The 12,400-nt window shown below is 38.2% G+C and overlaps 1 protein-coding gene and 1 pseudogene across 14 annotated transcripts; one reads left to right on the top strand and one right to left on the bottom strand.

Moving 5' to 3' along the window:
- Positions 1–1,229: 1,229 nt before the first annotated feature.
- On the top strand, positions 1,230–8,373 carry LOC121771076 (oxysterol-binding protein-related protein 2A-like). Of its 14 annotated transcripts, none has more exons than XR_006043927.1 (11): positions 1,230–1,844; positions 2,726–3,085; positions 4,128–4,224; positions 4,772–5,211; positions 5,794–5,949; positions 6,265–6,432; positions 6,537–6,677; positions 6,803–7,024; positions 7,133–7,246; positions 7,403–7,507; positions 7,858–7,999. XR_006043927.1 is itself a non-coding variant. In XM_042167864.1 (11 exons), exons 1-10 carry the CDS (start codon positions 1,488–1,490, stop codon positions 8,032–8,034), a joined length of 2,232 nt encoding a protein of 743 aa, XP_042023798.1. In that variant the 5' UTR covers positions 1,230–1,487; the 3' UTR covers positions 8,035–8,045; positions 8,166–8,373. The 14 variants fall into 14 exon arrangements, 11 of the variants coding, with proteins under 11 accessions (XP_042023798.1, XP_042023797.1, XP_042023806.1 ...); XR_006043926.1 differs by having other exon boundaries at positions 7,394–7,507; XM_042167864.1 differs by lacking the exon at positions 7,403–7,507 and adding an exon at positions 8,166–8,373 and having other exon boundaries at positions 7,858–8,045.
- A 182-nt stretch (positions 8,374–8,555) lies between these two features.
- Positions 8,556–10,460, bottom strand: LOC121771078 (annotated as a pseudogene).
- Between the last annotated feature and the right edge of the window lie 1,940 nt (positions 10,461–12,400).

The following is a 12,400-nucleotide window of genomic DNA, read 5'->3' as shown; positions in this document are numbered from 1 at the left end:
GCACATTTCCACAGCAGATTCCATGATAATAATCATGACGCTTATAACCACCACAATAATCAAACATATGATACATCACTATACACACTAGATTTCAATAATCCACTCAATAAAAGTCACACTTCATTATTGAAATAAATGTGCGCACGTATAAAATAAACATACATGCAATTTCACTTCTTCCCTACAATTTATACTCATTACTATATTTACAGTATATATTCTCGAACAAGCAAAGCCAAACCCCCTTAACTATTAGGATATCCACAATGGGGCACCCTATAGGGCGCCCTATGCTCCCCCATATCAGCATTTCATCTTCCTACCCTTTCACCTGTAGTGGGATGGGATGCCCTATAGGTCGCCCTAAACATTTTATTTATTTGAATATTTAAAAACACTACAAAAATTGGGGAAAAAAACTTCATTTCATTAAAATTAAAAACATTTCACTACGAAATAAAAAAAACTACAAATTCTCACCGGCCGTTACGGTCTCAAACTTCTTCAATCATGTTGTTCATGAGCTGAGCATGGTCTTGTTGGTTGTGCATTGAGGCCTGTCTAGGTAGAACCTCATTGTAGCCCATCGGTAATCCTCGAACGTGGGGTGGGGCCGCCGTGCTGGAGCTAGATCCACCTTCATCATCTCCCCAATCGATGACTCTTCCACCTTCGTGTTCAGGAAAAGTGAGAGATGGGAGAGAATTATTGGTGTGGGAAATGGAAGAGAAATGAGGATTTAAATAGATAAAAATTTTGAAAAAAAATTAAAAAAAAAGGAAAACGCGTTGCATCGTCCGCGGTATCGTCCGCGTGACCCGCAGTGGGGCGGATGATACCGCGGACGATGCGTGTTCCGACGCCATCTTACACGGACGATGTATAGGGCGCGGACGATGCATCGGACATCGTCCGCATGCAGGGACGGATCCAGCTAATAGTTAGCATGGGCAAATGCCTCACCTCAAATTTCATCACATATACATAAATTATACATTTTAAAATATATTTGTTTTAATTTCTCACTAATTGCCCCTCTTAAATCTCTTAAATATTGTCTATGTATATTTTTGCCCCTCTTCATATAAATTCCTAGATCCGTCCCTGTCTGCATGGCTTCAGTGGCGGATGATAGTTCGCCCGATGCATCTGGCCTGCCCCACCGTAGATGCTCTTATTCTATTTTTTAGGTGTCATTTTCCCACCACCCTTGCCTTGTTTATGAATTCAATTCAACACACTTCTTTTCTACTCTCTCTCTCTCTCAAAGAATCCCTCAGTTTCAGAGCTCCTTTCTCCCTCCCCTCTCTCTCTTCCCAATTTCTCGATTGCCACACATTAGTGACAAATATACAACAAGCTAGCACACAATCCGAAGTCCTCACTTTCTAATGCTGCTATGTGGTGCAGGAATCGTGGAATGGCTATAGCGAATTGGAGTTGGTGATGTAGAGATCACATCGATTGTGAGAAATTTTGCCGCGATGCGGGTGAAGGAGATGCACCCGCTGTGCTGCATAACGCTCGAGAGCGCCGGGATCGGGGACGGCTCGCCGGAGCCGACGCTCCTGAGGACTGACTCCGCGATCGATTGCGGATCTGAGTCCAATGCCGGAGGATCTGACGTCGGCACCAGCACCAGCAGCGGCGTCACCGGGATCCTCTACAAGTGGACCAACTACGGCAAAGGATGGCGATCCAGGTGGTTCACATTGAGAGACAACGGCGTCCTATCCTACTCAAAGTCGCGCCGCCCCCAATCGCCCGACGTCATCCTCATCGGCTCAGCCGCCGCCACCAACAGAAAACGCGGCAAATCCGTGGGCATTGTCCATTTGAAGGTCGGTGCAAATGCAAATGCGATGTCTGTGTGTGTGAGAGAGAGAGAGAGAGGAAATGAAATGATGCGTGTTTGTGTTTGGGCATGGGGTAGATGACAAATTGAAAGTGAGGCTTGTCTTTTATTGCGTGTACAGAGAAAAAGGGTTTTCTACTAGAGGCAGAAAATTGAGCTGCGTGAATTTACTAGGAATGTAAATCATGCTATATTTTGAGACAATTTGCTTTCACGGCTAGCTACCAAAAAAAGGCGTAATTAGCTTTGATATCTGAGCCGATTTGCATTTACAGTCATGTGATTTTTATGGTTTTTAATCTCCAAATTAACTGATTGTTCATCTTAAGTCGTTCACATCAGCAGGTGAGTTTTGTGAGAGTCATCAAAACAAGACACATAGTAGGCCTGGCTAGGTTTCTTTGATTTTTATTGTCTGGTCACATCAACATTCTGGAATCCCCCCCTTTTTTTTCCCCTCTTTTTTACTTCCTCTCGACAATTCCTACATTTTCTATTTCCAATTACCGTCCCTATACTGACTTTAAAAAAAATTAATGAAAAAAATGCTGTTCTGGAGAATGGGCATTTTTCCGAACAACAGACTGGGGAGAAGAACTTTTCCTTGGGTGATAGGTTTTTCGTGTTTGAAATTTGATTTTATGTTTTGACCCAGCTTTCTTACTGCTACAGTGCATGAATATTTTAGATCTGCCCAAAAAATTCATAATCAAAGGCAACTGTTTTTTGTTGTTGATTAATTTGTCAATCAATCGTAATGTGACTTTTTAATTGGCTATTTGGTATTATCTTCTTGCTTTTTACTATGCTTGTAGTATTTCCGTAATTACAATTGCATTAAGGAATTTGGTGTGAAATTGTTTTTAGATCTCGTCATTTCGAGAGAGCAAGTCCGATGACAGGCGATTTTACATATTTACGGCTACAAAGACTCTTCATTTGCGGACAAATTCCAAGAAAGAAAGAGTGGCTTGGATAGAGGCTTTGAGTTCCACTAGAAGCCTCTTTTCTCTGAGACCGCAGACCGGCAATACCCCTCTCTTGACTAGAGAACTGTCGGTATCAACTGAAAGGCTGAAGCTGCGTTTGCTCGAGGAAGGTGTTGGTGAGGGGGTTGTCAAGGACTGTGAGCAAATTGTGCTATCTGAATTTTCTGGTGTACAAGGACAGTTTCAACTTCTTTGCCGGGAACGCTCCAATTTGCTCGATACATTGAGACAGCTGGAGGTGATTATTTCACTTGTTTATCTTCAATTTCGCACATACTCTAGTCCTACATTACTTTACTATTAGCACTAGAAATCCATCATGTGTTAATGCAATCTAAAGAATGATTATGATGTCCTGAGCTGAGCAGTTAAGAATGTTGTAAAGAACATACTAATTCGGATTGTTTTTAGAGGCCTTATGTTTGAGGTTTAGCCTAGGCAGATTAAATAGTACTATAGGTTAATTAAATGTTTACTTAGATGAATTGGAACTTTGGAATATCAAGGCCCTTAATAGTTTCTTTTGCATGATTCATATCGCATTGAAAGGGTAGGATTGGAGGAGTCATAGCAATTAGGATAAAAAATAGTACTACTACTCAGTCATGTACATTATCTTAGTAGTATTAATTATGAAAAGTGAACTACCCCTTAAAGTGTAAACAGTAGCTAGACAGAAATTGCATTATACTCTTTTGTACCATAAGGAGCAACCAAGTCAAGACTACCATTACAAACTTACAGTTAGTAGAATTTGATGATTTAATGTGGTAAGTACAGTTATATTTGGGTTTGGCAAATACTATATTGATCTTGATGGAAATTTCTGATTGTCATTAAATGTCTTGCATGAACTAAACTTTTCTGTTGTCTTTTCGGGGAATGGTTATCAAGTTAATGTTCTTTGAGTGCTATCATTTATGTCTCAGATTTTCTTGGGGATAATATTGTGTATCAGTAGATTCACATGCCTTGTAGTGAGATCAGGAAATAATTTCCCTTCCACAAGCAATTAATTTCACAATTACCAAAAAAACATTATAAGATGAGTTAATAACAACTACTGCTCCTATATTATTTGATCTAACGCATGTTTCCCTCATCCATTTGCAATTGATGCAAAGAATATGTCAACCTGATAGTACTTTTTTTCTGGGATGGTTTGTTAGTATGGCTTATGGGTTTCACTTTTCAGAGCTTGGTATATAATATAAGTATTCAGTTTCAGAAACATTTAGAGGAAGTATAGTAAGATAAACTTTTCAAATTTTTGTTTCCAGGCGGCAAATATTGAAGCTGAAGCCTCTGGGATTAACGATGGTGGATATCAATTGATGAAGCACGACTACAGAAATCTGGCACAGCGGAAGTATAGTGGTATAGATATTTCTTCGTCACTTTCTTCTCTCCCTTGTGTTAGAGATCATATCAAATTATGTATGTTATCCTATTTCAGTTACACCTTGGAACTCTTTTAGGTGTACTTTTTGTCTTTCCTTCAACATTAGATTGTATAACTGAAAATAATTTGCAGTTTTAAAATATCTCTACGTTTGATAAGCACTAACAAGGATTTATATATAGTTCAGCGACTAGAGAACATATAGATTTGTTCACTTGGAGAGTAATTAAACTGAGAAATAGTTGAATCTTTCTTTGGTGAAGCGATTAAACTAAGTTTTGCATAACTTTGATATTTATGATCTGAAATCAAGTTTTGCATGATTATGCATTCCTTCTTCAATATTTATAGATATATTTTCGCACTTCATTATCACATATCAAAGGATGTATCTGTTTTTCATTCTCATGAAAATTACGTACTTTTATTGCCTGATTTACACAGAACTCAATGCATATGTTAGACTGTCTAAGTTGGAAAGCTGTACTATATTCTCTGACATGATGTTGTTCTTGGTTACAGAGTGGAGCACTACTGAATCTTCAGATGATGTCGAAAAGCAAGACCTTGATGAAGCATCGGATGAGGAGGAGGTTCACTTCTTCGACACAAATGAATATTTTTCTGAGCTTACATCAGGTCCTGGATCAAAAGATAAAGATCAGATGGATGGTGGCATGAGTTTGGGACATCAAACTGATATTGTGTGCAAGGCAGATGGAAAGGAGAATGTACTTGAGCCTAGATATCCAAGAGTTGAGAGAAGAAAGAAGCTACCGGATCCGGCTGAGAAGGAGAAAGGTGTTAGTCTATGGTCTATGATTAAGGACAACATAGGAAAAGATTTGACACGGGTTTGCCTCCCTGTATATTTTAACGAACCAATATCGTCGCTGCAAAAATGTTTCGAAGATCTGGAGTATTCTCATCTTTTGGATCAGGCTTATGAACATGGGAAAGCGGTATGGTCCATTTTCTTCTATGCATTAACTTCATCAGATGTATATTCAATTCTTGACTTAATATCTCCTGACCTAATGCCTTCTAATTCCCATACTATTTCAGTTAACAACTGCTAGTTATGTCCTTACTATGATCTGAACTTGCCTCTTTGACCTCATAATTTATTGACAAACTACAATTCGTGTTTGTTAGTCGGTAGTAAGTTATCCTGTTAGATTCTTTAACTGCTACTTATTACTCCGTTAATGTACGGATTGGAAAATGTTTTCAGTTTATAGTAAGATTCTTCTTTTAGAAATTCTATAGTCTTCGTTTACAGCTTTCCAACAATGTTTCTCCACAATCTTTTCTGTGATAATTAATATTTTAAAGGTAACCAACCTAGTCAAATTTATGAAAAAAAATACATTCTCTAGCACTTGCTTTTGAAGTTTTTTTTCCTTGTGAACCTCATGCATGCATTGTACTTGAAAGGTTTCAGTTATGTTTCCCATGAAATAAACACTTAAACACTGTTTGAGTTAACCTACAAATTTCAATTACACCTGATATATTAATGAAATATGGCATTACAATTCCAGGGAAATAGTCTGATGAGGATTTTGAATGTTGCTGCATTTGCTGTATCGGGATATGCTTCATCAGAAGGCCGTAATTGCAAACCCTTTAACCCTCTACTTGGTGAAACTTATGAAGCTGATTATCCAGAAAAAGGAATTCGTTTCTTCTCTGAAAAGGTGATAGCTAATGGCTTTACTTATATTTAATATCACTACATTATATACTCGTATATTAGGATGATTCTGTCAAATCTGCATTAGCTCTCCCTAACATATCACCAAGCAATAAGGAAGTAATTTTAGGTAGTTGGTCATGTGTTAATGGCTGCGCTCCCTTTTACATTTTCTTGTCTCATGTAGAGGTTGAAATATGTTAAGCTAGCTTTTGTGCTGTAAAGCTAGACTCAGTTTTTTTTCTGCCATTTTTTGAGATGAAGGTGATTCCCTTGAATTCTTTGTTTGATGCCGACCAACTTGTGATATACTATATAGGTCAGTCACCACCCTACTGTCATTGCTTGTCACTGTGAGGGCAAAGGTTGGAGATTTTGGTGTGACACAAACCTTAAATCAAAATTTTGGGGAAGATCTATTCAAGTCGATCCCGTTGGAACTCTTCATTTAGAGTTTGATGATGGGGAGACTTTCCAGTGGAGCAAGGTGCATAATTTATGTCTTTAACCGTTGACGGATTTTATTTTTCTTTCCTTCTTCCCCCTTAATAGTTAATGGAACACTTCCTTTTTAATGGTTTCTACTTTCAGGTCATAACCAGCATCTACAATCTGATTCTCGGAAACATCTACTGTGACCACCATGGAACGATGCATATCCAAGGTAACCGCCAATATTCATGCAAACTCAAGTTCAAGGAGCAGTCTATTCTTGAGCGCAATCCTCACCAGGTAAATCTCGCAGCATCTCTTTCGCTCATGAAGCTAATATAAGTAGTACATGTGTGCACTACTTCTTGGAAACAGTTATTTTATTCTTTGGCCAAATAATATAAAGATATGTACTAACTCGACAGGTTAATGGTTTTGTTGAAGATTCCACGGGGAAAAAAGTGGCTCAATTATTTGGAAAGTGGGATAATAGCATGTATTTTGTAAATGGTGAAGAAACTGACAATGCAAAAGATAAGTCTGAGGCATCTTTATTGTGGAAAAGAAATAAGCCTCCCTCGAACCTTACTCGCTATAACCTAACTTCTTTTGCTATTACACTGAACGAATTGACACCGGGACTGAAGGTATAGATGATGTATTGGATAGCTCCTTTTTCATTCTTCCTCACGCTTATGCACACTAGTTGTCTTATATAGCTCTATCTGATTCCAAGTATTTCATGACGGATGAAGGAGAAGCTCCCTGCCACAGATTCAAGACTAAGACCAGACCAACGGCATCTGGAAAATGGGGAATTTGACAAGGCAAATGAGGAAAAGCTCCGTCTGGAAACACGACAAAGAATGGTATATGAGCTTCTTTTTTTTATGAATGATTTAATCAGTTTTTGGGGTCAAGAGAGCTTCTTATTCAGTTGATACATAACCTGCGCGATCTGAGCTGCGAAAATAATAGATTTGCTTGTGCAAATAATATGATAATCTGTTGCCAAGCAAATATAGGTATAGTCACTTAATAATCCAAGCCTTCCATAACGGCATCTGGAAAATGGGGAATTTGACAAGGCAAATGAGGAAAAGCTCCGTCTGGAAACACGACAAAGAATGGTATATGAGCTTCTTTTTTTTATGAATGATTTAATCAGTTTTTGGGGTCAAGAGAGCTTCTTATTCAGTTGATACATAACCTGCGCGATCTGAGCTGCGAAAATAATAGATTTGCTTGTGCAAATAATATGATAATCTGTTGCCAAGCAAATATAGGTATAGTCACTTAATAATCCAAGCCTTCCATGTATTTAAACTCTTTGTTCTTGTTAAAATGGACTGTTTCTTATCTTCTGTAATCAGTTGTTCTTAATGAATCGACAAATTAATTTGTCTGGATATAGTCAAAAAATTTTATAGAAATGTTTTTGCACTTGGCACTAACTAGATGGTTTTTCTACTGGTGACAGTCGAGGAAATTGCAAGAACATGGTTGGAAACCAAGATGGTTCGAAAGAGATGGAGAAGGACCTTTCCGCTACATTGGTGGATACTGGGAAACGCGAGAAAAGGGGACGTGGAACGGATGCCCAGATGTTTTCGGCGAGATAACTGAAGACCCCATGAATTTCTTGGAGCCTTCATGACCTCAAAACAGGTATGTTGTTACCTTTGTTGGAATTAGAGAAGGTCGCAATAGATTTAAGAAAAAGAAGTATTTATAGTGATTTACTTTTATCCAGATTATGCTTGTTTCCTGTTGAATATTGTTGGACAGAGACAAAGCTTGGTAGCAGCATACTCATTGATCAAATGGAAACTTCCTATAAAATATTTCTCCAGTCGGCTGGCTAATTATACTAAAGGCAAAGGCAGTACTTATATGTGACATTCTCCAACCTCACAAGATTTTGTACGCATGTCTACTATATATATAAACATAACATTCAGATCTATATATATAATGTACAATGATTCACAAACCATTCATCACTTGAATTATTTTGCTTTTATCAAGTAGCCCAGTATTTTGTACAATATCTCAACTCGAAAGAATATAAAAGGTGTGTTATGAAATAAAAAGGGAAAGTGTACCATAATGTTACTGAGAAATAAAAACACGGTAACGGCGATACCTGTTCAGTTCATCCCTGTTGGTCCTGATAACTTGAATAACAACTCAAACTTCGATATTAGCAAGAAATGTTTGTTTTACAGATATTCTATCGAATTCATGGGTTATCCATATTCCAGACTGCTGCCTATACACGAAATACTAAAGTCTTCATATAATTTGAACAATATATTTCAAACCATCAAGAAATATCATAAAAGTACACAAACAATTCTACAAAGAATGCACAAAACAGACACTCAGCCTTAATCAGTCATCACTCAGAAGAAGCGAGAGCAGACTGCAACACATCTTCAAGATACTTCTCAGCAGCTGCGTACTGCCTCTTCTTATCCTCAATTGCCAATGCAGCCAGAGCCTTGTCCTGGATGAAATCAGAGTCTCAAAATAAATCTATAATAGCTATAACTATGCAGGGAGGAAATATAACTAGAGGGAAAAGGAAACTACAGGAGGCAAGTCTTGGTAACTCCTCAATGTCTCAAGGATTGGTTTTGTTTTCTTCTCCAGATCCTTCCTGCGCTCAGCCATTTCTACCAACACGCCATGACTAATATCTGGGCTATAGCCCACACGATTGAGCATTGCCTGGGAAAATTATGTTAGACTTGGAACTGAAGTTCATAATTCTCGTTCTTGAGAACACAAGACACTGATAAGAACAACATCGAAAAATTCAAACCCGTTTGAAAGAGACCTAACCTAACATAAGCATACCTTGTAATTAGAATACTGTTGCAGATACTGTCTCTCTTTTGATTCCATTATAGCCAAGTTCGTCTTCCAGTGTTCCATTTGAGCTTCACAAGGAGGTATATCATCTTCTAATTGTGTGTGTTCTGGAATGAAATGGTACATTTAGAAAAAGGAGAAATAATTTGACATGCAAATCAGGAAAAAAAAACTTGCAGATCAACCTTTTCAGGTATGTCAATCGTGCAATTGCCTTCCGAGTATAGTCAAGAAGTCCTTTGGACTCCTGTTGGACTTTAGCCCTTTTGTCTTCTACTGCTGTTTTTCTCAGAGATTGATCTGCCATTGCCACAAGAAAACTAAAGCATTTCTCCTTGTAAGTTGGTAGCTCCTTATGATATTCTGAGTATAACCTTAAAGTTGAATACCCACCCACTTAATTCAGTATCCCTAATATTCAACAGTTTAGCTACACTGGCAAGAACTTGAGAAGATGATACCACATTTGACGGTAAACTCTCTTGCACCAATCCAACACGCTCTAGTATCTCTCTTATCCTAGAATCTGCAGTAATATAAGGTGAACAAGACACAACACAAAAACAATAAGGTTCATACATAACAAACATAACGAAGTTAACAGCTACAGTAGTTATTATTTTCGCATTGAAAAACAAGTTGCGGATGTGGGAATCCATATGCATTAGTAACACACAAGCAAGCCAAGGCATGTAGCAGACAGAAATAAAAGTTAGACCACCTTGTGAACGATATTCTGCAGCTTTCTGACGAAAATCATTTGCCACAGTGGTGGCAGCCTGAGTCTTAGCCTGGGAGAGGGTGGCAATATTGTGCAAGTGAGCAATGCTCCGAGGAGTGTACTCGAAATCAGGTACGTCTTTCCAACTGCGTCGAATTGAGAAACGAGCCATGCTTTCACTTCTGCAATCCGATTAGCATCAAATCCAGTGTTGCCACTGCTTTTCGATGATGTCACTGAGAGGGAAGGAAAAGGAGGATCAGATCCTGCACCAATTTCACTCATCCTCGTGGTCTTCCCTCGCTCTAAATTTGGACTTCAGTCCGAACCTACATCCACAAAACCAAAACAATTGAAGAACAGATAAAGAAAATCCAGCAACTCAATAAGCACAATTCTGCGTTAAATTTTAACTCGAGACAATGTTGGATTGGGGGAAAGCATGAATCTAAACCCTAGCTTTACTTTGAATCCAGAATTGAAAATAAATTTGTAGGGAGGTTACTTACACAATTTGGGGTTTTTTCTTCTTTTGTTCTAGACCACGATTATCATTGCTCGAATGTACTGAACTTTTTTTTTATTCCGCATTTGGGAGAGACGCTTGACCCTCATGCGTCTCCTTTTAATGAAACGCATGACGATTATGCGTGTTTAAGGGAAACGCATGAGGGACATGCGTCTTTCTATTTTTTTGAATTTTTTTTACGACGCATGATACTTATGCGTCACAGGCAAAGACGCATGGATTTAGAACAAACTGGCAAAAGGATTTAAATCCATGAATTTTGCCAGTGTGTTGTTAACTTAAATTAGGGTTTATAGGAAAAAATTGTCTCTAATTGTTGTTGGTTTATATATATATATATATATATATATTTGCAGAAATCATGCCAGTATTCGTGAGTTTATATTGGGGTGGTAGAATAGTTCAACTTCCTCAAGTGGGCATTGGTTATGATCCACCTCGTGCGAGAGCCTCCATCGTATTGAATTCGTGTGTTTCATTTTCCGAATTAGTAGCAATGATATATGCTAAGATAAAGATAGATTCAAATCAACACTCCATCGATATATCATGGAGGCATTGTTTCTTGGGTACCGCGACTTATATATGCACTGGGGTTGACAGTGATAACAGTGTGATGTTTATGTTTTGTTCATGGATTTGTTTGTTTTAGTATTTTCTTGATCATGTAGTGAATATGAGGAGAAACTGACGTGTGTGTGGGGTTTTCTCGTGTGTGTGAGGTTATATTTGAAAGTGATGTCTAAACCCTTGAATTTTAATGTATTTAAAATTTTCCAAAAAAATTACGCTTTTTTCAGTAGAGGAATACATGGATTTAAGTTAACAACACACTGGCAAAATTCAAATTAATTGCCAAAGAACACAGTGGCCAATTCCAAGAACATAGTTGCAAAATTCAAATTCAAAATGCTTAAATCTTCATTGCCAATGTTAATCGCAGCAACGCCAAAATCCTTTCTCCTCCGATTCAAAGTACTACTAGCAAGCCTCTGTATGTAGTCTTCAAACTCCATAAACTAAGCACCACACTAAATTGAACTCACAAAAAACTAAATGATTACATGATTTAGAATCTACAGTATTTGCCCCAACTCTCAAAATATAGAACTAATGTAATAACATCAAACTGAGGTCATATAAATCAGAGCATCCTCACAGTTTCTTAAACAAACAGAGTGAGAAATCTCACAACATAGCCAAACTACTAAGCTTAAGTACAATCATGAACAGTATTAACTACATTTCCAATTTATCAGCAAATCCAACATTCGTGATTCTGAATGCAAAAGGAAATTTCGTAGACAAAATGTCAACTGAAGCAAAATACAGAAGAACTCCATCTCTAATTGAAATACTATTTCCTAACTGCAGCTCGAAACGTGAAATCCTCAGTTCATAACTGATTAATAAATTTTTGTTACACCAGCTAACTTACATAAACAAAGTACCTGAAATGATGTGCTACTTATACGACGATGGAGTGTATTTCAACGGTTCAATGCTTTTATTCTTCCTCGTTGACAATCTCTTGTACACTTTGTTCATGAGCTTCCCAACCCCCCCGCGTGATGAACCCTCCGCAGCTGGTCGAGGTTGGGTATGGATGCTCTGAACTAGAGGTCCCCAAACCGAACCGAACCGGCCGAACCGGCCCGGAACCGTCACCGGCGGTTCCGCACCGGAACCGGAACCGTCGGCGACGGTTCGAACCGTGACAGGAACCGCCGGTTCCCCCGGGCCAGTTCAGGTTCCAAATTTTGGCAAACCGTAACCGGCAGTTCCGAACCGGCGGTTTCGTCGGAACCGGCGGTTCGGCGGTTCCGGCAACTTTTATAAACATTACTTATTCTTTATATATATATTTTATAAAAAATTAATATTAAATAGTTTAAT

This window comes from Salvia splendens, chromosome 16 (genome assembly GCF_004379255.2).
Source record: "Salvia splendens isolate huo1 chromosome 16, SspV2, whole genome shotgun sequence".
Taxonomy (NCBI): domain Eukaryota; kingdom Viridiplantae; phylum Streptophyta; class Magnoliopsida; order Lamiales; family Lamiaceae; genus Salvia; species Salvia splendens.
The sequence above is the reverse complement of the archived record's forward strand: the minus strand, read 5'-3'. Positions and strand labels throughout refer to the sequence as shown.